Here is a 27,032-nt window from a genome sequence, read left to right on the forward strand (position 1 = left end):
TCGGCTCAAATTTCAAAATAAACATACTCTTAAGAGTATATGTTGATCCAAGTCTTACCTATATAAAAAAAATGTTTACGACCGTAGTGCAAAAAAGTAATATTTGCTTCACATATGTAACATATACTGCCTCTAGACGTCACAGCTATTTACATAGTAATACTAATAAATTAAACCATACTTTATCATATTAATAATTGGGATCTTTATTAGCTAAAGTGTTTGAGTTATAGAAAATTTATAAAATTGATTGCACATAATACAGTTAGAACATGATGCAGGTCTTAAATTTACGGGCATAGTTCATTTCTCCAATGAATCAAATAGAGCAAGGTCAGTATCCATTGTCCCGTCGTCTGCAAGCTTAATCGAACTGAATATTCAAGTTCAATCCTACTATGCACATTTACGATGCAGTTGTTGTAAACATTGTAACAAATAAAAACTGTCGGACATATTAAATAATTGTATAATATATTTATCTTTCTTTTACGACATAAAAATTGTTCTATTACAATTGGTACAGTTATCAATATAAGTACGTAACTTTTCCCTGACACACAAACATACATGTATTATAAAATAAATAATATAACATAAGACATTCAACATGGTAAAAATTTGGCATGCTTTCGCAAATCAAAACTTTTCTCCGACACAAGACTAGTTTATATGTAAATATTTCTATAAGACGATTCATTCAGCTTCGATTATCACAGCTAAATAGTGTTTTAAATTTACTCAAGAAAAACTATATATTATAGTAAACTGTTTATATAATTTGTATTATGAAATAAACAAATAACAGTTCACAGCCAGAAAAAAGATTTATATACACAAGACTATATATAAAATGTTAACCGATTTAATGAATAAAATTAGAAATGATGTTTACTATGTAAAATGGAAGAAGGGTTTCTTTTATGTATAGAGCAATTTTACAATGTACATAAATATACTCGAAAAGCAATACGAATAAACATTGAAAGTATCACATAACATATTTACAAACTTTTAATTATTACACTTAAAATTATGATATGAAACGAAAACTTGATATAAGATCATTTTACTGCTTAGCAGTCAATTAATAAAACATGAACATAAATATGTACAGAAAAAAATAAAAAGTAAAAATCTAATATCACAAGAATACATAAGAAAAATATATAAGAATACTAAAACATAACAACTTGCGTATGGTTATATAATAATAAAAACTTAATAAAATAAAAAGTTGTTCAAAAAAGGTTGACAGAATACGTTTAGCCTATATTACATTTTTTTAGGCTAAGATCATAAAATAATAATCATTATATATACGCAATATAAAAGTATATAAATAATCCATCCCCAAACCGACTTTCTGAACTCCCTGTTATATGTATTTTGTAAGACTTTTAAAAGGCATTTGTTAAAAAACATTTTTATATAGTATATATAACATTATAAACAAAGTTATAAATATAAGAATTTCTAACATTCAAAGAGGTCGCTTTAAGAACATACAAATAACTTGACCGCACGTCCATGCGATCGTGACACTCAGCTAAGCTCTCTCGATTCCACTATAGTAAGCAAAAGCTCACGTTGAATCAATTTTAAATCAACTAATCTATGTACGCACCATTACGTACATTGTACAAAGTATTATCATATTTGTATGCGTTGGATTCTCAATCTCGAATACCTCACCACACTTCGCACTTCTTCACCGGATTCATCTTGGAGCCCAACGGACAGTTGAACTCGTTGGAAAACTCGGGTAAGTTCGACAAAGAACCGATGACGCGATACCGAGGCGCCGAGTGATCGTCCTTTTCAATCATGAGAGTGCTGGCCTCTTTCGTCATTGAAGAACACCAGACCTGTAAAGCAATTATCACATCCGTTAAACATGTAAAAGACCTCATCGTTAGAAACCGAACAAAATAATATAATGAAAAAAATAGGAAGACCTGCTAGTCACAAATATGCTAACTGGCATTAATTTAATTTTGAGAATATAACAAAATAGCCTCTTTTTTCATCGGACATTGCAACCATACAAAGCCTTTTGATAATCTTATCAGTGGCTTACTTAAGTGTAACTGGATAACTCCCTAAACTTAAACTTTAGCGAAAGACCACAAAGCTGTGATTACTTCTAGATCAATCTCCTGTTCTCTTAACAAATATCAGTCCATCTATGTACAACTTATTTATTATATTTTTTAGGATAACTTATATTTTGCAGATGTGCCAAAAAAAACCACAGCAACTATAATAGTTTTTATAATCCTACCTGTTAACTACACTCTATGCTTTTCTCAAAGCTCTTACTTTTCATTGTAAGTAAATATACATTTTATTTTATATTTTTATGTTTTTACTGGGATCACTCATAATCGTCGCATCATACAAGAATCAAAGCAGTATTTGTCTTTCAACGCAGAGTAATAGAACATATCCATGCACCTCTGCACCAAAAGCAATTAACAAACAATAGTTCTGATATAAATAACAAAAAAGAGAAAAAGCGTGCACTTAAGACTGTACCCTAAAAAAACAGTTAACTATCGATATTGTCTCTGAGATGGCAGATAATGAGCACAGTGTTGCTGAAATACAACATTCCAAATCAAATACGCTATTAAGAATGCCAAAAAGTCTAGTACGATGTGTATTAGACTAAAACAAAGATTCCACTTCCGCTGCAAAGCATTTGGATTAATCAAAGAGCTAAGGACTAAAAGAGCGTTATACTCCTTCTCTGTCCTCGATAGTATATAAACCAGAATGCCGCCATACATCAAAACTTCACTATCAAACTTTCATTTGGCATTTTACTTCCATTCAAAACCTAATTTCCAAACAACCACTTTGCTTCCAGCTTGGAACATACGAAAGTTCAACTCGAACTCGCCTCCAAGTTTACGCCAAATCGACTCAGAAAAGCAACCGCTTTCACATCGACTTTCCAATCTGGTCCAGCCAAGCAGTCACTCTGACTCTCCAAGAGTTGAACCCGATCTTCAGAATGACTCGAAGGCTACTTACGTTTTTATTATATTCATTTTTTTATGTTTTACTTTTTGATAAATTTTATTCAAATATTATTATTATATCTAAAACATATGTAAATAATATTATTTTAGTTGGAATATGTAATTGTACTCTACATATACACAACGGCGAAAAAATATTTAAAAATAATTTATTACCTGTGCAAATGAAATGAAAAACAGCTGTCTGTGTGTATAATTTAAACCTGGCAAGGTTTCGTTCTTATTCGCTGTCTTTGCATATTCCAAATAAGCGTTGAACGCAGCCTTCAATCCGCCATTATCAGCAATATTCTCGCCTAATTGGTATAATAACATGATTATCTTACATGTCTGAGGCTCCTATTTAATATACAATAGCTTACCTAAACTTTGCTTTCCATTCAATTTAGCACCGTCGAGGGAGTAATTCGAATATTGATCTCTTATACATGCAGTCCGTTGCTTAAACTGATCGATAGTCTCATTATTCCACCATCGATTCAAGTTTCCGTATCTAAATAAGTATAAAAATGAATTTATAAAATATATCAGCTGAACTTTCAAATAAATAAAACATACCTATCATATTCCCTTCCTTGATCATCAAACGCATGAGTCAATTCATGTCCCATGACTACACCGATAGCTCCGTAATTCACGCTACGAGGATTTTTACCATCGTAAAACGGCAACTGTAAGATACCGGCCGGGAATACGATTTGATTCTTGGTCGGAGTGTAATAAGCATTAACAGCTGTAGGAGTCATCCCTGGTTATAATTACAAATAATTAAAATCATGCCTATTTTCTACATATGTATATAACATATAGCAAATACGAACCCCATCTAGTACGATTAACTGGTTCATCCAATTTTTCTAGGTTCTTTTTTAACGTGTGTATGTTAACCTCGATGTTGTTTTGGAAATACTCACTTAATTTTACGTTAAGGTCAGAATACTGTTTATCCAATTCTTTACCGTTCAATATGTAATCTGGAAAGCCTATCATGTCTGTAATTGCGTCGGCTTTCAAAATGGCTGCTTCACGTGTCTCCGCATCCATCCATGAAAGCTTGTTCAAGTTTTGCTTAAAAGCAGTTCTCAGACCTTCGATCATGAACTCAGCTTGCGGCTTAGATTTGCCGTGGAAGACCTCACGCACGAACATCGCGCCAACAGCAAATCCTAAATAATATAATGAAAATTTATAATATTTATATATAATTATTCATTTTTAAAAAAATGAACCTCACGGTACTCCTCCTTAGCAATTTTATTATTATTAAATTAAACTGTGGATTTGTGAGAAAATTTCTGTGTGAATGTGACTATTACTCTGTGAGTGGAAGATCACTTTATTTATTTATTTATTTATTAATTTATTTAGCTTAATAGCTAATCTTTACTTGACATGACTCACAATGACAAGACGGATTTGTTCGATGTTCGGGTTCCCCACAATACGATAGGTAACATTGAAGTAATATTGAAAAAACATTACAACATAAAACTATGTGACAGTTTTGAAATGAGTGAAACATAATTATGAATGATAATAATAATCCCCTGCTAGCAAGCACGCTAGTCATGTTAAAAAGCATGAACATTTGGTGTAAATCATGAAACACTGTTTTAGAGCATATAAAATAATTACCAATAGCATTGTTAGTGTCAGTAACGCAATAACGCCACAATTCCTCGCCTCCCTCTGATCCAAATATGGCTTTCCTGAGTATTTTTGCAGCATCACGGAAGTTTTTGGACAGATAAGCCGATAACGATCTAGCAACTTGCCAGATTAAATAATTGTTGATTGTACTGAAAATAATGACATAAGTAAAAATATTATATATCTAGAATGATTCCGATTTAACAAATTCTCCAATATCAAAATCGACTGTGTACATCCATAAAAAGATTATAATCTAACACTTTGATGCAGAAGCTGTCTCGGCACCAAATTATGCAAAGCTGGATTAAAAATAAATCTACGAAAGGAATCTACTTAAAATCAAAGGCAGTATTCCATTCTCAGACCTCATATTTTTAGTTAGTCAAAAAAATCTTTAGAACATACATAATTGACAATTGATAACAATGATTCTTAACTAACTTTTTGCCCGTATCAGTCTTGGTGTACTGGTCAACGACTCCGTTCAGCTTTTGTAAGTAATCGGAAGCGTAGACCACAACCTGCTCTTTGGCCGTTATCTTCCTTTTCACCCTTCTGAATGCATCGTTGAAGAATTCCTGCCAGCGCAAGAACGGGGCTAGCGTTTCCAGCTCGGTCACCGACATGATCTTGTACATTTGCTCTTCATCCCTTCTGTTCTCGTATGGGATCGTTATATTGGCCAGGTCCGTCTCAAAGTCTATCACGCGAGACATTTGCTCTCTTGCATCCGTCTCGTTGGCCCCCAGCAAGACAGATATCTTTGTCATAAACTCTAAATAAGCGTCCAAGATCTTTTTGTGTGCCGTCTTGTTCAGATAGTTGTCTCTCGTTGGCAGATTTAATCCACCTTGGTCGACCTAAAACATATTTGACGATTATTTATTTATAAAACAAAATTATTTACTCAATAAAACTTACTATAATAACGTGTCTCGATGAGTTTTTGTCATCTTCGCCAACAGCCCAGTTGAATAAACCGCCCAAATTATAACTAAATATGATAAATATTGATAAGTTTCATAATAAACAATACAATCTTTTGCTCTCTCGAAATGTAAGTTAGTCAAAATTTGTCAAAAGCTCATCAAATGACATTCATAATGATAGTCGACCAATCAAAATCAAATTATACATTGTTACTCTTTAGGGCCCTTCCAGCTTAAAACATAGATAAACTAGCACCACCCATTAGCCCCTCCAATATATTACATTGAATGCAATCCATTCAAAATTTTATTCAGCTGCACTTTAGGACCCTAAAGAAATTATAGTCACCCCCGCCCCCCCCACATCCTTCAATATAAACGTGAATTGAATTCCATAATTTTCATCCTTAGACTCAGATCTGTGGAGTCGTTGAAAATTTTCCCGACGCCGAGTACGCCTTTTTCGCATTGTCCGACTCCGACTCCGAATTTAAAAATTTCGATAAGATAGTAGATTATTTTATTTATTTATTTTTTTGTAAATAACAAGAAGAAAGAACTAAAAATAATTATAATAATATTTCTTAGGATTAGTGCCATGCCATTTTATGTGTTTACGTGTGACAACACCGGCCGATGGCCGGTCGGCTGTTGTTGGGTATTTGATTAAGTGCATTATAAACTTTGATTTACTTCATATTGCCAACTTAAAACGCATGGCACACGACGATGACACAAAGGAAAGGAATCCTTTCCTTTTAACTCCGACTCCGTTCGTTTTAACTCCGACTCTACAGCCCTGCTTAGACCAAATAAGTCTTTTTGTTCTCATTTTTTGGTTATTTTTCTTGGACGCTTTGACTTTGAATAGAGTACACAAAAATAATTTTGCTCTCTTTCTGAAAAACCATCTTCCTATCTATGTATATACATACATGTGTGTATAAATACAATGAAAATAATTTATCGATCTAATCATAAGTTTATTTGTCTTGAATCTTTTTCTTCATTCTATTTTAAAATCCATTTCATAAATATTCTAGTGTTCTCGTTGACATTATTTGGAATGGAAACATAAACCATGAGTTCCTAAGAATAAAAATCATACACCACACTGAAATATAAATTGCAAGAAGAAAGATAAGGACCTATAAAAGAACCGTACAGAGGGAAAAGAGAATAAGAAAACCTGACTAACTCAAGGAGGTGACTAGATATCTGCTGTATTTCGTACTCAAAAGAGAATTAAAGACAGTTTCAGTCAGAGGACCACAGATCTCGTAGTAGTAGATCCTAGAGTATCAGGCACGAAATGTCTCAACATGTGTAAATAAATAAGCCCCCTATATTTGTTATACTTTCAAATCTAAAGAGAATCTGTGAAATAAAAATAAATCTCTGATTAAGCTAGAAAAAAATATACACCAATTTTTTTTATAATTTTAAGGTATATCTTAAAAATTTAAATGAGTTGCATAATTGCAAATCCAGGCTCAAAGAAATACCATGTCTACTTTACTAGCACTAATTTTAACCATTTAAAAAGTTAAAATTTATCATTTGATACTGCTCTAATCAAACCTGTCAAAAAGATTATAATCTTAAATACGTACCCATTTTGGATGGTTTGAAATGACTGTTGAAAGTTGAACTTCTGTATTGTAAAATTAGCCGTCGATATATTCCATCCGCCGATTTTCTTAATCAAATCTTGCAACGGCGCACCACCCATCGCTTCAATGGTCTCGTTGGCGTCCAAACACGAATCGTAATAAATCCTAGCCTTCTGTTCGGCTTTTGATTTTACCGTATTTACGTCCAATTTTTCTAAAAGTACAGAAACGTTAACAATAAAGACTAAAACGTTAAATTTGCAGTATCACTCACCGATTATATTTTTAACTATAAGCTGATTCTGCAATTCAATCTTTCCAAAAATACTCCATATTGATTTTCCATCTGGTATTGGATTGTTTTTGATCCAGCCGTTGCAAGAAAACTCGTAAAAATCATCACAAGGATTGACGCTGGTGTCCAATGAGCGCACCATTTCGCTAGCAGTGTATATACAAGTATCGGTGAAACACATGGAATCATAAGAATTATCTGAAACAATTAACATATTAAAATTAATGTTTACATTCTCATTTGTGAAGTGGTTGCTTTTAAGATTCACAAGATTTAATTAACAGGATGCTTATGTCAATAATACATTTTCAGGAAAAATATATGAGAAGAATCAATATATCGCATCATCGTCATGGACATAATCTGTTAGCGTGGAATATAAGAAAATGTGATAATATAATACAGATAATAAATGGCATATAAGAGCTATTAACAGCTTACAAATAAAACCAGAAATCAACAATTGAAAGCAATGTACCTATTTAACTTTGAGCATAAGAACTTCAACCAAAATTCAATTTGGTCTATTTTAAAATTATCACCATTAAAGGTTGTATTGTGCGTGTACATTAGTACAAGACCTATAATTAACAGTGACCTTTATGCATCTTTTACTGGATATCGGCGCTTGTTATTTTGTCTAGAATTTCTTTTGTGTACTACAATATATTATCCGCAGCTTTCTACAAGTCACATATGTAACAAAACTTTAGTTTTGTGTAATCAGTAATTTTGTAGTTTGATGCAATCAGTAATAATCTTACACTATGACAATACTTTTTATATTACAAATTCACGATATCTGTTTTATATACTGCTAAACACAGAAGTTGTTTGTTGTTATTTGAGTGTTCATACAGCCTTGTACCGTTGTGTACATGTAAACCAACAATGAGTGACATATGAGATAACGGAATTTTTCTTGAGACGTAGCACAAAAAATGCTAGCACACCTCACATTAATTGAATCAGCTCTTCTTAGCTATCATTGAAGACATATTTGTGTCTCACATGCTCGTTAAGGAGCTGGACGGCCCTAGCTAGAAAGGAGTTTTCGAGTGCTAGTGTCTAGTTATGAAAAAAATACTAATATGTTTACTTTTTATATTGCTAGTTAGAATAAAACAGTTCTTGTGTCTATTAAGTATGCTTTCTGTTGACTTTTCAACTAATACGGTGATAGCAAAAACATAAAAGTGATAACGGCAACCTAAAAAAATGCCACCACCCCTTGTAAATTTTCAATATTAACAAAATAAATAAAAAACATGGTTGCGGCAAATAGTTGTAACATGCAATATTCCTATTCAATAAAGCATTAATGACAAGTCTGGGCAAAGCTTTAGATTTTAAAATAGTCATGATCGCATCCTTTATTCCTATAGTCGTGGCTAAAATATCACTACTCACAGACTCGCCCTCTAGCTTACGCTATCCAACTCGTAAACAAACGAAAGTAAAAGGAATAATGCTAATTTTTTGTATTTGTGTATTAATGTATGTATTATATATATGATATTTAAGCGAGGGTATGTATTTTATTAAGTAAAGATGCACGATGGTCATATATTAAATAAATCAAAATCTACTATTTTGTATCTAGGTGCAAAAGTTATGACTGACTCAATTCTATTTTAATCAAGCAATCTTCTAACTAGGTCAAATGTGTTTGATTGCTATTATAGTGTTTATGCCATTATTTTAATATCTTATTCACATACGTGTAGGAAAAAGATTTATTTATTTGCGTTTAGAATTCAAAAAATTATGTTTGCTATCTACGCTATACTTACTGCATGGCAGCTGAACTGAATTTGGTATTGGCGCTAGGCTTGGAGTCGATGACAGAAGAGCCGTCAATACCACGACGATCAATAGAAGAGACGCTACTAAGACGATGAGACATTTTTCAAGATGACTCCGAGAGCCCCACACAGATATTCCCTGTGGTACATCAAAAAAAAATACATAACACAATAGTAATAATAAATATTAAAACATAAAAAAGATATTTTATTATAAATAAAGAAAATTATACCAATGCAAACTTGGGTGGTGTAAATTGTGAAGCTTTTTTCGTCGCTGTGTTAGCATACTCGAATAGATTTGCACTAGAACTACTAGATTCTAGTATTTTTGGCATTTTAAAACGATATTTTCAAACTAACATTTTCACCGGAAAAAAGAAACATAAAAAATAATATCGACATACCTTTTTAGATCTTCTAGAGTTTATGGGATAAGCCATTTTTTAATTTACAAAAGTAACGTGTTTGCCTGACAAGTTCTTAGTACTAATTAATACATTAATTGGAAATAAATTTGTTTATATATAACAAAAAAGTTATTTATTGATTCTATAGAAAACAATGTCATTGTGACAATAATACATGAAAAACGCAAATTAAATCTAGCACAATCAGATATGTCGTTATTATTTTTTGATATGCGTATTAAAGTTAATTGTATCAATCAATTTTCCCACACACCAACCGATTGTTCAGTGTCCAAGGCACGACTAACCGACTTGTGTTATTCAAGAAAGTCTTGTGGTTCAAAGCAATAAGTCAATTTGTATACATTAACGTATTTTAGCCACTAATAACAAAGTAAACATTGACCGGCTGACGCGTGATCGACAAACGTGAGTTTACAAAAGAGCTTATCTTTGAACTTGGGTTGTTTATAGATATTCAATTTAATAAATGTATATATACATATATATACACAAAGACATGAAGCTTTAACATTTTATACTAAAAGTTATAAATATAATCACAGTACATTACACCGTTCAATAAATTAATGCATACAGTACATTCGTAAAATACTTTTGCTGTAACAAAATACACAAAGCTAATTGTAGATTTTATTATTTAAAAAATTTAAAATAACTTATAAAATAATCCCCATGTACTCCCTCTCTAGCAAAATTTATATATCGTGAAATTAAACTAAAAAGAGACCCAAAAGTAATAAATGTGCTTTTAGATGTCACACTTACAGATGTTTAAGGAAAAAGTATAAAATATTGATGTAGAATATACGTTTGTAATTAATTTTTATTAATGATTATATTATGAATATAGCCAAAACGATTTATTTATTATACTAATAACTTGTTATTCAGTTTAATCATAGCAAAGTTTTGAAAACATCACATAGCCTTAATAAATAATAAAATGGACCACAACAAAAAAACTATATGTGCTAGCAAAAAAATAATTATAACAATACACTTCATATCAATTTCGATTATTAAAGATATCGTTTAACAGGAAACAATGATGTTACTAATTAAAACAACTACATACCGTGTGGTAACGAATGTGCGTAGTCGTTGAAGAGACGCCCTCGTTGAGCTGAATCGAACTAACGCTGCTGATGTCCTCGTCGACGAACTCCGTTTTCTTGTAGCGTGCCATCTGAAGTCAAGTACAAACGCTTTGATAACTTTCCGACGTTGAACGTGTCAAACTTGGGACAATGTATAGACCATTAAAGAGTATGTCACTTGTATGATTTGAATTTAACACAATGGACTGAGCTATATTTGGAACAAGTTTCACATTCATTAGGCAAGATACCACAGAACAGGGAATTCGCTTAGTATTCTGAGCAAGATACCAAGATTTTTAATTAAAAAAAGTAGTAATAAATAGTATAAAAGTATACATGCCTTTTAACAAATCTATCCAAATGTAATTTTTCCCTCGTTATATTTTTTCACTCAAAACTGTTTTCACATTTACTCCCCCGTAGACCAACCTATCTGAGAAGATTATTGTCAATCATAGTGTTCAATTAGAAAGAAAGTGACTTTTCATTAAATTACACATGGCAATTTATATTTATAAGTTATTACCCTAACTTACAACATTTTCAGTTTCTTAAAATTATTATCTTAGTCCAGATTATTAGGCTAATTATTTATAGAGGTAAAGTTGACAAAAATCTCTTTCAAAATATCAAAGATATATATATATTAATTTATGATATTTTGAGTTACTTTAGCTTTTAATTTATAACTTTAGTGGTATGATAATACATATTGTTTGAAGTTAATCCAACTTTTGTGCTTTTAAGCGTTTCTGCCTATTCTGCTAACACTGGACCCTTAAATTGGTGACCCTGACAAACCTTTCCTATTCAATATAATAAAATTTACACATTTTCTAACTCTAACAAGTCATTGATCATAGCTAAACACAATTGGATTATCTGTAGTTGAATGGGCACGTTTGACTATGCGTCTTGTTAGAACATTTTCTAGAAGTTCAAATTCTCGCTCGTTCCATTTCCTGGTGGAAGGAACATAATACGTACTTACGTCGGACGTCATTCACATATCGATCAAGAAACCTAAGTACCAATTTGTTCATTAAAAATGATTATTTACTTTAACTTAATTAAGTTACTGCGTGTATTCTTAAATCTTCAAGCATCTCTGTTGGCTCCATTCCTGCTCTGGCTAAATCCGTATTTCCAAATATACAATTCCGATCAATCGGGAGTTCGTTTTTTACTACAAAATAACAATAACAAACTAACGAAAAATACTATCGTATACGCGTTCTAAATTTACGTGCTGACTAAAAACAGTGTATACAAACCATTATATTTACAACGCGATTATGCGGGCCTAGCGGGTATACTAAATAATGAATCGATAACTTCAAGTTGTGCTTGACAGGGTTGACATAAGTATATAATCTTAATTGTTAGTTTTATATTATTCACTTTAATTTAGAAAAGTTCGAAATTTATGAATATTTCTTCGTACATTTATTTATTGAAAATCTTCCGTTATAACATGACAGAAGATAGCCCAATGCGTTACAACGGGATAAACACACGGACGTCATTTAGGGGTGGCAAGTGGAGGCATTTGCCCCACTTGAATTTCGCCAGAAAAATGCATGTCATTTAATGAAATAATTTGAATCTTAATGAAATCAAAATTTTAAAAAACGACTACTGACTGGTGAATTCCCCCCCCCCCCCCCATTATAATTAATATCTGCCAGAATGTGTCCATTAGCGCTCGGCTTTTAACGCAATTTAAAAAATAAGATCAATAATTCACTAACCGACATTGAGGAGAAACATCATTGGCCTTCCATAAATGCAGTTTTACCACTACTATACTATGTTCAGAAATCATAGTCAGTAGATAGAATTTAACACAACCATTTCATTGGTCCGATTTCGCAGAATATATCATACACTGTTAAATTATTTCATTGTTTTACTGTTACCCACCAATGTACAGAGGTCTTTCTAAAAATTTGCATATTTGATAATATCAATTTTGTTTCAAGATAATTGTATTGCCATGTGTTAAAGCGCATTAAATTAAATGTTTATCAATGTCCTTACGACTTGCCAAACAAGTGCATTTGTTATGCTAACGTACGTGACGATCGAAAATTCGGACGGATTAGGTAAATTCATCCCCAAATGAGACATAAACAGAGGCCATCCGGCGCCTTTATAAATACTATTGTATTAACGTATTGCTGACAAGACGGTGGAATACGCTATCCGAATCTGCAGCTGTTTAAAACACGACGCAAAAGCGCTTTTATAATAAACACAGCATTTGATCCAGGCGTCGAGAGTATGCAGAGCAAAATAACATCATCTACCTTGACCATTGTATGTAAGCGCATATACGAGTATAACGCTCTTCCATTCAGAATAAACTTCCATCAGAAACTATTAAGCTTTCACCAGATACCGACAAGAGTTCAAGACAAGAAAAACTACTCCAGCCATTGACCGTGATTTAAAAGATCAAGGAAGCGGCCGCTTCCCACTTCACTGCAACCCTAATCTAGCTACGAGGTCCGAAATTTAGAGTTCAATCCGATTTGATTCTACGAAACATATTTATAAGTAATTACTTAAATTGTATAATTTATAAAACAATTAAATTTGCCTTATATATAAAAATAAACGTCTCACCGCTAGATGAGCATATCTTATAGATAATATTTTTTATTAAATAAACAAGTATTTTAAAACCCTTCATAATTCACCGGATATATAAGACGCTAGCAACTAATTTAATATAATAAAATTGTTATCTTTAACATCAACATTATTTGTCAAAATATATTGTTATCGCATGGCTCTTAACGCATTTAAAGAAGTAGAGGTGAATAATGTTTAGTTAACAATTGTCTACAGAATTTCAGATTTATTTATTTATATGTTTTAATTATCATAACATAAATAAGCCAATTAAAGTTCGATATCCATTTAAAAATTGAGAAATACCACGTGATATTTAGTGGAGCATAAAATATGGATCTAAAAACTTTTACAAAAATAAAATATGAATAAAACCGATCGAGTCCAATGCTAAACTGAGAAATATGTAATATAATCTTGCTGTAAAGCAATTGCGACCTCTACTCATTACACATTGCAGTGAAGGTTGATTAAGGTTGAGCAAATATTAAAATAATGGAATAAGAACCACGATCGCTTTTGCGCAGTTGAAGCAGAAAATCAGGAAAAGAAACATTATGTTGAATGAATTTTATGGATAAATGTCGTCATCAAAGCAATACTTTTATAATTTAACTGACACGTGTTGTGCCATAGATTAATGTCATTGAGTTACATTAACAGTCAACATAATATCGTGTTACCTAAGTTTTGTCCAATTTATGAATCGCAATACTGTTTTTGGTAGATTAAAGCTAAAAAAATGAACACAACTATGTATCGAGCTATTTTTTAAAAAACGTAAAAGACTTATTTTCAAATGATAAACGTATATTTAAAAGACAATGCGCTAACCCTGAGCATCTTCATTGTCGTCAAAGGCATTAACCGTTTCGGGTCGATTGCCATTGTATTGGGGCAAAACACATTAGCGATTTAAGATTACGTGAATATTAATGAACTGAAATGAAATAATAATAAAAAATAATATGAATCACTGTATAACATAAAATATTTTAATGATATAACTCTCGTTTAATTTACATTACTAGAAGTATGGAAAAATTTCCTGCTACGCGGCAGTAAATATCGTTTTAATAAGATAATAATTTCGCGCTGCGTTAATAAAAGTTTACGAGAAAAAACAATGCAACAATAACAGTTAAACACATCTGTAATGCAATGGACAGAGATGCCATTCAATTTAGAAATTGTCAAATGTGGTTCTAAAAATTTTGTTCCGGGAATTTTGCCATTGAATATCTACGTAAGGGCGGGTAGTTAATGATGGTATTAATTATGGTGAAAGATCAACCGCTGTACATGTACGGCGATACCCCTCAAAGTATTAATATGCCATTAATTAATGATTCTAGCACAGGAAGATTTATTTTTGAGTCGATTTGTTACTGAACATACGCGATGTAAAAAGCAATGTTAGACGGGAACAGCATTACACCCTAATAAATTATGCATTTGGTGGGATATTCATTATGAATTACATACATACATATCAGGCGCGTGCGGTGAGATACTTCCCCTTTCGCTCGCTCGCGTGTTAAGTGACGAGAATGAGTGAGAGATAAGGGCATGTGGTCCGCATGCATTAGAGTATATAAAATACGATTTATAATATAAATTAGCGAGTTTGTAATAAGATTTAAGATAAAAAATAACTACTAAATATAAAACAATCGCATAAATTTCCCTTCCTCTACCTCTAATGAATTTTGATTATAATAATAACAATATGAACTAATAAATAAAATATAAAAAAATGTTTTATCAAAAAAAAAAAAAATTTGAATAGGATGCAGAAAAAAACATTTCTTAAAAATATTATTTTGTTTGAAAAAAACACATGTTTTATAACAATAGGTCGCGCAGCGTGAAATTTTTCGAAACTAAGATTTTGATACTGAACAAATTTATGCATGTAAGAGTATTCATACTAAGAATATAATATATTTAATTGAATATTCCAAATTGTACATAATCGTATAATGAATATTATTTTATTTTGTATAAATTTAGTAACATCCAATAGGTTTAAGACCACTGCTAACGATTAACCAATTAAACTACGCTTCACGCACACACACATGTATGCTTATAAATAAAAAATACTCACGTATATTCTTTCAAAACACATTTTTTTAAAACAAGAATTTCAAAGTTCACTCAAATGTAGACCACAGATAAACTGCACTATAGATATCGAAAGGTAAGAGAATATATTTCAAGAAAATTTTATATAGATTTCACATTTTTATCAATTAAACAGCCCTTCGAATTTAATTAGCCATAATTAATTCCACGTCGAACATTACGCTCCGAAAAAATATTTTTCTTCGACTTTTTCTGAAAAACAGTGAACAATGAAAACAGTCAAGGGCGTCTTTATTGATTTTGCATTCAAAAGGAAATATGTTTTTTATGTATTTTTGTACAGTCTTTATCAACTTTTCTTTCGTTCCCGCTCATACGTTCGTATACGAGTTAAAATTAATTCAGGGCTCTGGTCGAGCATTCGCAAAGGAAGCTAGAAGCAGACTGGAGGAAATTATCTAATTGTAAAAGCGCTATAACATGATATCAAAATAAACAGAAGCGGTGCGCAACCATCCAGATCGAAGGACCATAAATGTCAAACACAACCCTTCGTAATTTTTGATAGCCATTGCTTATCCTCATAGCTATCATTATTATTTTAGCATTTAGTGTTATATAACAATAACTTATTCACTGGAAGATTTTCCTAGTTTGAATTTGCATACTCATTATATTATGGAATATGGTTAAGAACCACATTATCATATTCAAGCCCGAAGCAATTAATTCTATATATATACACATATACTCTGATTAATCTAAGAATGTATCACTTGAGACGAAGTATTTTATGGATTATCGACTTTATAGTCATCAACGTGGAAATCGTCTAAAATAATGAGGTGTGCAAATATTGTGGCTATAAAACGAGTATCCATGTAAATGTGAATTGAGTATGAGTGGGCTGGGGGTATGAAAGTTTGCTTGAAGCATCGTAAATCTCTTGAAGCCATAACCGCCAGCATAGCTTCTGTATAAGTGTAGTTGCAGGAATATACATACATATGTCAGATAGATTGATATTTGGCGAGAAGGTTACTATTTTTTAATGCAAGAATTAAATAAATCGCTTTGCCTGTTTTATATACTCTGACTTATAATATACGTATTCCTAATATTATATAATTTAATGTGGTTGAGACGCAATTATTTTGCTGCTACGTAAATTATTAATAGCAAGAATCAAGTCATATGAACGTTTGTTTATAGTGAAGCAATCAGAGCAAACAAGGGATTGATTTTTATTTCATCTGTTTGAACGAAGCGTTGAATTTATAATGTACTTGCTACAGAAAAGGCGAAAACAATACTCTACTATAAACTTGTTGTTGTCCACTGGGACTCGTCACAAAGGAAATGCGTCACATGTAACTTATATATATATAGTAAACCTTCCTATAGCGAAGTTTCCTATAGATGCGGCAGTCCCTCCTATAGCATTCCCCCGTACAGCGTACTTTTTGTTACTGTTTGTCCCTTGACTTCGCTAGACGTATTCTGTGACAGGTGTAAAGGGAGAGCACTCCAACTTGCACTCGGAGAAAAAGAGAATGAAGTCAGAGCCAATACAAATTCGTTCGTCCAGTCGATTCCTCCTCACGTAACATAAGTTTCAGTTTTGGATAACTACTTGTTAGAATATGGATCTGCATAGTGGGAAGCAAGAATGTGCTTATCGTATGTTTCTCGTTTCCGCCTCTCTTTTGTTCTAACAATGGCACTCTAAAAAGTTATTGTAGAACAAGTATTTGGGCAAATTAAACAAGAAATCATCCTGTAGAAACACACAACATAATAACCCTATATATATTAACTTTGCACCACACGGCTAGAAAAAATATTCATGGCCTTGCATCGAATAGCATTGTTATACAGGAAGAAGCAGCGATACCTGACACGCGTGAGTCATATTTTTTAAATACGTATTAGATAACAACCATATGCTTCAAATCTTTAAAGTATAGTCTTCAAACTAGCTTTGTATTGACGTGATGATTTTCACATGTGGATCTTTTGAAACATATGGTATCTTCGGTACGACTCTTTAAATTTCAAACACGTGCATGCGGATCACTGAGCCTTTTAATTTGGCTATATAAAATTTGTTAGTTTCCTAAATAAAATGACAGTTCATAAAACATGCACAGTTTCTCAAGTATAATTTCTTATTACAAAGCCAAGTCAAGTTTTTTAATTATATTTTAATTTTGATAAGATGTCGCCTCAGACGAACGAGAAATAGCGTATGTTACAAATGACGCAAAGAAAAACGTTTGGGGAAATGACAAGAAAAATCACATCACATAAAAGTTATACCGTTGAATATTGATTTATATTTTCCTCGTTATCTAGCTTCTGATATAACTTATCCTTATCGCCTCATTTTCATTAAACTATGGAAACATTCGCAATTTATTCGCATGAACGTATGGCAAACATTTACCATTCACCATAAAAGATAAAACTGTATTAAAAGCATATGCGATAAATGAGTTAAAAAGCGACCTTGTGCTATGTCAGGGTTAAAGTTTTTATGTTAAATTATACTTAAATATAGACTGATATTAATTTTTATAGTAAAAAATAATATAGATTATATTATATATAGACCATAGTAATATAAATTAAATTATTAAGAAATACTCTATATAGAAATTTAGTAATACAATTCAGCGAAAATGAGCACCAATCATCCCCGGTGTCGGAGATCTAACCAAACAAGGCAATATGGGGCAATAATTGGCTGTGGTCGTTATTCTATTTTAGGCTTACCTTGGAATGTATTGACATTCGGTTACATTATATTATACAAATGTTGTATAGTCTTATCCATAAACAATCTTTACGTGTGACTTCTAGACTCTATTAAACATATCGATGTTTATGTTTTTACTATTATATACATATTGTATAATATATACAGAAATTTAGAGTAAATACACATTTATAAGATAAGTGTTACGTTATGTTTTAAAAGTAATGCAAAATTATAATTTATTTATAATACATACGTGTTCCAATAAAAGGCAAATTAATATTAAATCATGTGACAGTGTCAAGTCACGTGATTTTAAGGGTTTTGATTGTTTTCATGCTAATGTTGGTTATCTAGATTGTTTTTTATTATATTTTTATCGAAATTATTTTAATTAATTTAGAATAATAAATCATGATTTTTAATTGAATTTAATACTGAGCATAAAAAATATTTTTATGTATTTTACTCGAAAGTACACGACACGTTTGCCATTGATTAAAAGAAAAATAACATATAAAAATGCTTTGTTAATTAATTTGTTAATTAATAACTTTTAGTATAGTGTATCTAATAGGGCAGTATAATTATGAAAACGTTTGTTAATTAAACAGTGTTAAAGTAAGTATATACCAGAATGCAAGATAATGATGTAGTTCAAGGTGTATTTAACTCTGTATGAAATTTTCGAAAAGTAAGTTTATATATGAATGATGTCAGCAAGAAGTTTATTTAAAAACACTCATCTATTATTATATTAGTATTTTGTTGAACATAATAACTATACAACAAGTCGTTAGCTAGATTTATGGTGATTAGATGAGCATAAAATACTTCAATAGCCAATACATCAACATATTTCGTTAGCTTTTAAAACGAATAGATTGTATATGCAATATAAAAGATGCGTGTTTTTTCTTGATATTTTTAACTTCGTGCTTATGTAAAATAAATGTATATTTTATATATTATATTATACATCAGTTTCTATTCCAAAATATAACAATTTATAGTAATAAATAAACTGCGAGTTAGCATATAATCGGCAATCTGTTAACTTTCAAAATGTATATCTGAAATATCTTTTCATATACACAGATGACGTACGAACAGTTATGAATAGTGTACTTCCATTTGCATTATTGTGTGTATATTGACACTGCCAAAATATTCATGAATTCGTAAGAAATATTTACATACTGTATTACAATGTATGTATAAATACGTACGAGCAAGAATATGTATAAAATTTTCAACAAAGAACGCAGAAAATCTATTAAAGAACTTCTGTACAATATATAAACAACTACATCATTCTATTTTTGGTTTAAAAAAGAATATAAGTAATAAGTAAAATAGCATAAAACTTCAGAATTTCTCGCTGCGAGGCTAGATAAACGGCAACAGTACAACTCTTTAAAATGAGCATATCAAACACGTACCCCACAAACAAAGAACGCGAATTTCACTAATTTTATAATTAGAAAATGGTTTGAGGAAAATTAGTCTCCATTAATATAAGATGTTTATTTCGCTGCGCGGCCACATAACTCAAACCACTAAGTCAATATTATACAAAATTTAAAAAAATGTTTTGAAAATTTTACATCGTGAATTGAAACGTTTTGAAAATTTATATATGTAGTCGACATCGGCATATTTTTAGACTCAAAATTGCTTCCGTTCTGACTCCACAGCTCTGATTCTAAGCCTTGCGTATTACAACTACTAGGTATATAGGAACGCGTCAGAGATATTAAACCTTGAATTATTTAATATTTACTCATTTAAATCAATCTGTTAATTATAAACTTACTACAGAAAATACAAATGATTGCTATTTATTTTGAAACCATATTAAGATATAATATGTGATAATACGTGTTTTATTAAATTAACTTAAATTATTTTATTATTTTTTTGTTTAATACTCATGATAATAAACGAACATACGAGTGAAAATAAACTATATAAAGCCCAGACTGGACCTTTGAGGAACCCCCAAAGACAATCGGCTGCCATAGGTTACGAACTGTCTACAATCCCTATAATAATCGAGTTAGATTGTCTGAACAACCGAGGTCTGACAAATGTTTTTACTAATAACCCATGAAAAACTTTGCCGAAAGCTTTTTCAAAATCTTATTTAGTATATAGCATACTATACATACATATATGAAAATTATGTTTATATAGATAGTCATGTCACGTCGTATCGAATGCTTTTTCTATATCTAACATTAATAATCCTGAACTTTTTTTCATATTAATATTGCCAGAAATGTGCTCAGTTCGCCTGTTGAATTGATAAAATGTTGAATGCATTTTACCAAAACCATATTGTTCGTTTTTAATTTACTTCCGAGAGATTATTTTAAGCGCCTTATTCCTAATCGGAATATTGAATACCCCTGTATTAAAACAGCATACGAACATGCATGCAAAAATGTGCCTTATTGCTAGCAATTGTAAGCAATCGCAAGTGTTAATCGCTTACCAGGCACGTAAGAGACAAAATGTTGGACATCTCTATCACTGAATATTAAATATATTTAAGCAGCAACATAAAATATCTGTCTTCAATATTGTCATACAAAATAATGTTTATGATATATGTTTGGTCTCGGCTGTATATTTTAATCGAAACTGGCCGAAATAAAATATCCAATCTTTATAACTAACCATAATCCTAAACCTACTGTTAAATTTAAAAAAATTATGAGAAAATATTTAAATGTCTCCAATTTACCAATAATTAATATTTTTTGTGTTAAACAACAGATGTATTAAATTATTTTTTATTTAAAAAATAAAATATATTTAATTTTAATGCGTATATACAGCGCCATCTGTATGTCATGCACATATGAACACACACATACGCAACCGTATTTTATATATGTATTCGTGAGTTGTCATGAAATATTTTTCAGGCAGCAATTAGCGGTGGTCGATGTACGACGGTCTCCACAGATTACTTCAAAAGCCAATAAAAATACGAACACGACTAACCTGTATGCCGGGCTGAAGATGCAGGGCTGGCATGGCGGGGAGCGGCGGACCTGCCGTCGACTCCCTCCGCCGCCGCGACCCCTAAACCATTACAACCCCTCACTTCTTCTTCTTCCTACTACAAAATGGCCGAAACTGCGCATATACCGGCCATTCATTTGTTCACCATTTACAAATTCACAATTTTACATACAAAATAAATGCTTTTAAATATAAACATTACTTTCAATTATTTTAATGAAAATAAATATTTTATTAAATAAAATTCAAATTTAATTTTAAAATATTGTATAAATATATTTAAAATTATTCTAATAATATTTGAAAATATTTATTTTATAAAATTCAGCGTTTTCACTGCGCGCGTGATTGCGAACGCGCGTATTGAGCGCGCAACAGTTGTGCGTGTTCGCGAACTCTACTCTCGCGCGCTGCTGCCATCTGTTGGCCACAGCCTGTACTATTCAGAAAAACAGAGGTTCACATCTTTGTCTCGTGTCAGTGAAGAAAAATCCGATTTTCTCCTCTAAATTAGGGGCTTTCAAATATTTTAAAAGCGGAATATAAATATTTTATTTAAAATAAACGGTTTATGGAGATATTGCAAATTATTAATATTATTTATCTATACAAATCCCATTTGACTCGTTTCGCTTACAATTTTAAAATTAACACGGTTTAATATCAGATGTAGAAAAAGCCATTAGAAAATATAATTAGTTCTAACTAAAATTTATTATAATTTACGTAATTACTAGTTCATAAAAAAATAACTACCTTGTACAATATATGTTTTTATATATTTTCTTTAAATGTGCAATAAATAATAACTATTCTAATATATATTGCTTGATATATTAATGTATTGATAGATGACTGTGACTTGTTTTAATGATAAACTGTTTTTTTATATAGTAATCCCTATTATTCAAATCGAATATCGACGATTATGTAGGTGTCAATTACTTGTCATATTTTAAACCAGTTTTACTTTGGCTAATATGGATTATTAAACGGTAATCTTGAATATTGATGAATCAATATTCTAACCTAACGTTTCTTCAGATGGTTTTCGTTATTATTATTTCCCCCTAGATATGATTCAATTGTATGTAAGCATCAAGTTCGGTCGATCCCCTTTTAGCCCGATTTGAATTAATAAATAAATTTATGTGCGACTGCTAACCGCATCACCATGGTGTTATAAAACTCCCCTGATATCAATTCTAAAGTTCTAAGCACGTACGACCGTCACGCTATCTTTATTAAATATCTATTTTTAACTTATGATGTAATATTTTATTTTATTCTCTATACTATTAAAAATATAACATATATCAATTTTTGTTTAAACTATTATTTTCATATTAAAATTGCATTATTCATTAGGGAAATATAAAAAACAAATAATTAACGTTTTAACACCAATAGATAAATGTAAATTTTATTACAGATTACTGAAAACTGGATGTGTCTTCCTTCTGATTTAAATTTAATATAATGACGATGAAAAGCATTCTTGCTATATTTTATAACATTAAGGTGAACGATACAGGAAATTAATAGAGTCAAAAACTAATTATGCCAAAATTCAGAATAATTTACGCCCGTGAACAGACGGTTGCCGACCTCATCATGTTTTTGGGCAGCAGCGTGTGTTTTCATTATTTTTCTGATTTATGGCGTATCATTATAAATTCGTATCCAATAGAGAACCTTTTTCTATTCTTCAAAATTGTAATTAATTATGCACGATGATGGGAAAAGAACCATGCATTGTGTTAATTTTAGCCATTTAATTAATAATACTTAATAGGCTATAAAAGGGCTTAGGAACTCTTGGTATTGGTTGATGAGTAGTGTGTCTATTGCAGCCAGTTTAACATCGAAAAATTTTTAGTATAAAATCCTTTATAGGTTTTATTAGTCATTTGAGGAAGCTTGGGCGAATTGGAGTGAAGGAGTAAAAATATATATTGTGTTTTATTGCAAAAGCTTGAGAAGTCGCATGTGCTTGACGTCATCGAGTAGAATAGAAAATACGTTTGAGTGCGTGCATAAACAAATGACAAAAAAGCATAGCATAGTATTGTTCTATGCTCGACAGTTAAAATGCTTAGCGATACTGAAGACCATCAATAGTTTCGCGTTGATTCAACCAAGCGCGGCGCGACAGCCCAAGTAGGAGGTCGGGCCTACTCCGCGCAATGTACTGAAGCAAAGGCCCAACTAGGTAATTTTTAATAATCCGAAACTTCTGAGTATTATGCAGTTACTGAACAAATTCTGACATACAAAAAAAATGTGAAAATATTCTTCATACAATTGGGGGCATACAGATACTACAAATATGATGATATTGATGAAATGGAAAAAATACGTTTTAATCATTATAAAATTAAAATATTAAAACCTAATCCAACCAAATCAATCGGGATTTTCTCAGACACGATAAAAATTAAAAAACACTAGGGATTTGAAACAAAAACTTTTAGGTTAATTATGTGTTTTTAATTTTTAAATTCAATAGATACTTATGCATATGCTCATTCTTAAATCCACGTGTGACGGATTGAATTTGATTTTAATACTATTTATATTACATCTTACAGTGGTATTGATGGTGCATTTTTTATTTTTTTTAATAATTCAGTGTTCCGATGTCTCATTTTAATTATTATATACCTTAAAATCTTTATGGAGATGTATAAAATACGAAGATATGAAAATCTTACATTACGTTCTCGATATTTCTGTGATGTATTGATTTAATACATAATATAATTAATTTTTCTTTGTTATTATTATCATAGAGTTTGCGTCGTTATAATGTACAAGCATCGACGCACAGATTGACAGGCCAAAAGACTTGCGCAGTGCGTCTACCGGCCGGTACTTCCGCGCGCAGTTGAAGTTTAGCTCCGCGCGCGGTGGTCGCGTCGTCAGGGTTACCACACTTTAAAAGAGCTTTTCCCTCATTTTCTCAAACAAAATTCGTACCGTCGTCCATAGTCAACATGTCGGCTCCCGTCAAAAAGGTCCCCATTCACCTGCAGGTCAGTGGCTCTCAATATTTTTCATCGACCGTCCAACATGTGTCCCTCCCTTGCTATCGATTTTCCGCGCGAAACCGAAGCCGGTCGGTGCGAATTTTCGCAGATGAAGATCGCACAAAGAAAATCAAAATTTGTTCCTTGATATGTAATTAACTTTTACTGTAAGATATAAGTATATTGTATGGTCGAATCGATACATCAACACGCGAGAGCATTTTCCCGGTTGAAGATGAATAAACACGCGATAGAATTTATGAATAAGAATTTTATAATAAATCAATTATACGAATTCATCTGTTTATATGTATATTTATATACATATAATAAAAAAACCGTTGAATGAAATAATTGATTTTATTTTTGAATCTAATATTTATAAATATTTATATTTCCCTATTAGGACTCGAACTAATATAAAAAAAACTGTATTTTTTGAGTCAATACATTGTTTGATTTTAGTCAATAATTTACTTTAATTATGTATTTATATTAAATGATCAGTAAGTAAGCTTGTTATTTATCAAAATGTCCTGACCATTTATATTATAATTATTAAGTGACCATATATTATTAATATTACTGACCACTTTAAATATGTTAAACAGATATTGATATTACTGACCATTTTGTATATGCTAAACACATATTGATATTCAGTTAAAACTTTTTTTAATAATATGAATACGATAGGGCATTTAAAGGTAGCCGTTGTGTTATAATTTATAAGCAAATTCTATATAAGGTTAATAAACAAGTATCAAATGTACTATTTATTATATATTTTTTTATTTAATTTTCTGCAATCAGTCTTTTTATCCTGATATTCAGCAAACTTCTACCATTAAATCTCACGTAGCTAAATCGTTTATCAGCTAGTTATCAGGACAACTATAAATCAATAATTTTTCTCTTTAATCTTCCAGTCGATCTCTCCGTAATAAATTTATTGGCCAATTTGTTGGGATGTTTCTCCAGTCTTCTTCCTTGTAAATTTTCATTTTAAATTCAAACTATCAGTTAAGAGTAGAGTTCTCAATCATTCGTAGTTTTCAACTATTCGAATATTGAATAAAAAATGGTTGAAGTATTCGAATATTCAAATGAATTAATATGTTTCTCTTGGTTTTTACCAATATTGATTCGTTTAAACAATTTGTGCAAAAAAACAAATTTGGTTATAAAATATTATTTAATTAAAAAATAATTATTGCTTAATAATAATTATTTTAATCAATCATTAATTACTTGCCTAATCGTAAAACGCTTTGAATCTTATAAAATATGCATAACACAATGCTGTGCAAATTACTGATCAGTGAGGATCAATTTATTATTACATACTTTTTGACCAGAGACGCTATTTCAGCTTTTCCAAATCACCACAAATAAAATCAGCTGTGATTGAATTAATTCAGAAAAATGTATGGAAAATTTTAAATACATGCTTTTATACAATTTATTGTATATATAATAGTTAATAATGTTTGGAACGTATTTGATCCGTAACGGCGTTTGTTTTATGCTGATTGTAATAAAATCTTTGCGTCTTTAAACAATATATATATATATAAAAACGTAACACGATCTTCACAATAAGTTCGCACGCACACCTGTTTTTGAGATATGCGTTAAACAATAATAAAACGTGGGCCTTTTCGTTATTTTGTTTCGTTCAACGAACGAATTCTGCAAATTTCAGTCATAGTAGGCACGGCTGATAAACATTCTATTCACAAATAATTTTCGAAGGCGTAAAAGGCGCTTTTTTTATTAAAATGAAACGTCTAATTGTCTTGCATTTTGAATCAAAATAAAGGCTCATAAAGAAACATGGATTTTGAAGCGTAACTACTCACTTGAGTACATTATTTGCAAAAATAATTATCTATTTTGCTAAGTATGCAAATTGTTTTTTAAATTGCATTCGAGATTTCTTTAAGACTTTTTATAACAATAGTACGATTTATTGAGAATCGAATTGAACATATATAATCAGAATTTTTCCCAATAGGAGGGCGCAAAAAATAATTATCCTTTCTCAGAAGTCCAAAATCCACGTCAAAAGCAATAAAATTGTGTCGGCGCCATTGCAGTGGGAACGCTCGTTACCGAATCTAATTTATATTATAATTTGTAAGCAATTGTATGGTTTAATTTTGTTCATCTACTAAGACTTAATTTAATAATTTAGAAGTAGTATAGAATATGTTTTTGTATTTAAATTTCGCTTTATAGATTATGAAAATAGTTATACCTTAACGATAACTTTTTGTCATAAAACAAATAAAAATCATAATGAATTTTAATAAATCTATGGTTAGTTTAAAGCAGAGTTTCGAACCGATTTTTTTTCTTTCCGGTTTTTGTTGCGGTTCAATTAAAAAAATATATTACTTCGGTTCTGGTTTTTATTCCGGAAAAATAATGATTTCTTCGGTTGTTGGTTTAGCTCCAAGTAATTGAAAATATTAAACGAGAAAACTAAAAATGATCATTTCGGACATTTTCTTTTCTCAAGGGATGCTACGGGATCACAAAAAAGTATCCCGTAATTTTTTTTTATGAGGACAAAGGAGGACAGATTTTTGAGGCGGACGTCTGGTCA

General features: G+C 31.0%; 2 protein-coding genes across 7 annotated transcripts in view; one reads left to right on the forward strand and one right to left on the reverse strand.

Moving 5' to 3' along the window:
* Window positions 1-455: 455 nt before the first annotated feature.
* Window positions 456-21,491, reverse strand: Nep3 (M13 family metallopeptidase neprilysin 3). 5 transcript variants are annotated; one of them, XM_088195140.1, is made up of 14 exons: window positions 15,943-16,017; window positions 15,624-15,700; window positions 10,852-10,962; window positions 9,331-9,481; window positions 7,517-7,735; window positions 7,243-7,456; window positions 5,622-5,694; window positions 5,142-5,560; window positions 4,683-4,846; window positions 3,869-4,213; window positions 3,606-3,795; window positions 3,410-3,540; window positions 3,204-3,343; window positions 456-1,868 (listed from the first exon to the last, which is right to left on the reverse strand). In XM_088195140.1, the coding sequence occupies exons 2-14, from the start codon at window positions 15,642-15,644 to the stop codon at window positions 1,692-1,694; spliced, it is 2,355 nt and encodes a 784-aa protein (XP_088051266.1). In that variant the 5' UTR covers window positions 15,645-15,700; window positions 15,943-16,017; the 3' UTR covers window positions 456-1,691. The 5 variants fall into 5 exon arrangements, with proteins under 5 accessions (XP_088051266.1, XP_088051265.1, XP_088051267.1 ...); XM_088195139.1 differs by lacking the exons at window positions 15,624-15,700; window positions 15,943-16,017 and adding an exon at window positions 21,372-21,491; XM_088195141.1 differs by lacking the exons at window positions 15,624-15,700; window positions 15,943-16,017 and adding an exon at window positions 11,937-12,504.
* A 2,784-nt stretch (window positions 21,492-24,275) lies between these two features.
* CRMP (Collapsin Response Mediator Protein) overlaps window positions 24,276-27,032 on the forward strand; it is a 35,944-nt gene continuing 33,187 nt past the window's right edge. For both annotated transcript variants that reach the window (XM_088195767.1, XM_088195768.1), the window contains exon 1: window positions 24,276-24,427. In XM_088195767.1, coding sequence (XP_088051893.1) covers window positions 24,389-24,427 — 39 coding nt within the window. In that variant the 5' untranslated portion in view covers window positions 24,276-24,388. The remainder of the gene's footprint in view (window positions 24,428-27,032) is intronic.

The sequence above is a fragment of the Plectrocnemia conspersa genome, unplaced genomic scaffold (genome assembly GCF_051122295.1).
Source record: "Plectrocnemia conspersa isolate PC_06_02 unplaced genomic scaffold, ASM5112229v1 ptg000010l, whole genome shotgun sequence".
NCBI lineage: Eukaryota > Metazoa > Arthropoda > Insecta > Trichoptera > Polycentropodidae > Plectrocnemia > Plectrocnemia conspersa.

Excerpts from the sequence above, each read along its gene's own strand:
- Nep3 (XM_088195139.1), bottom strand. The coding sequence starts at position 21,404 with ATGCCAGCCCTGCATCTTCAGCCCGGCATACAG. Across the intron at positions 10,963-21,371 it reads ATCTTCAGCCCGGCATACAG|ATGGCACGCTACAAGAAAAC; the intron begins GTTAGTCGTGTT and ends ACTTGACTTCAG. Across the intron at positions 9,482-10,851 it reads CGCACATTCGTTACCACACG|GGAATATCTGTGTGGGGCTC; the intron begins GTATGTAGTTGT and ends GATGTACCACAG.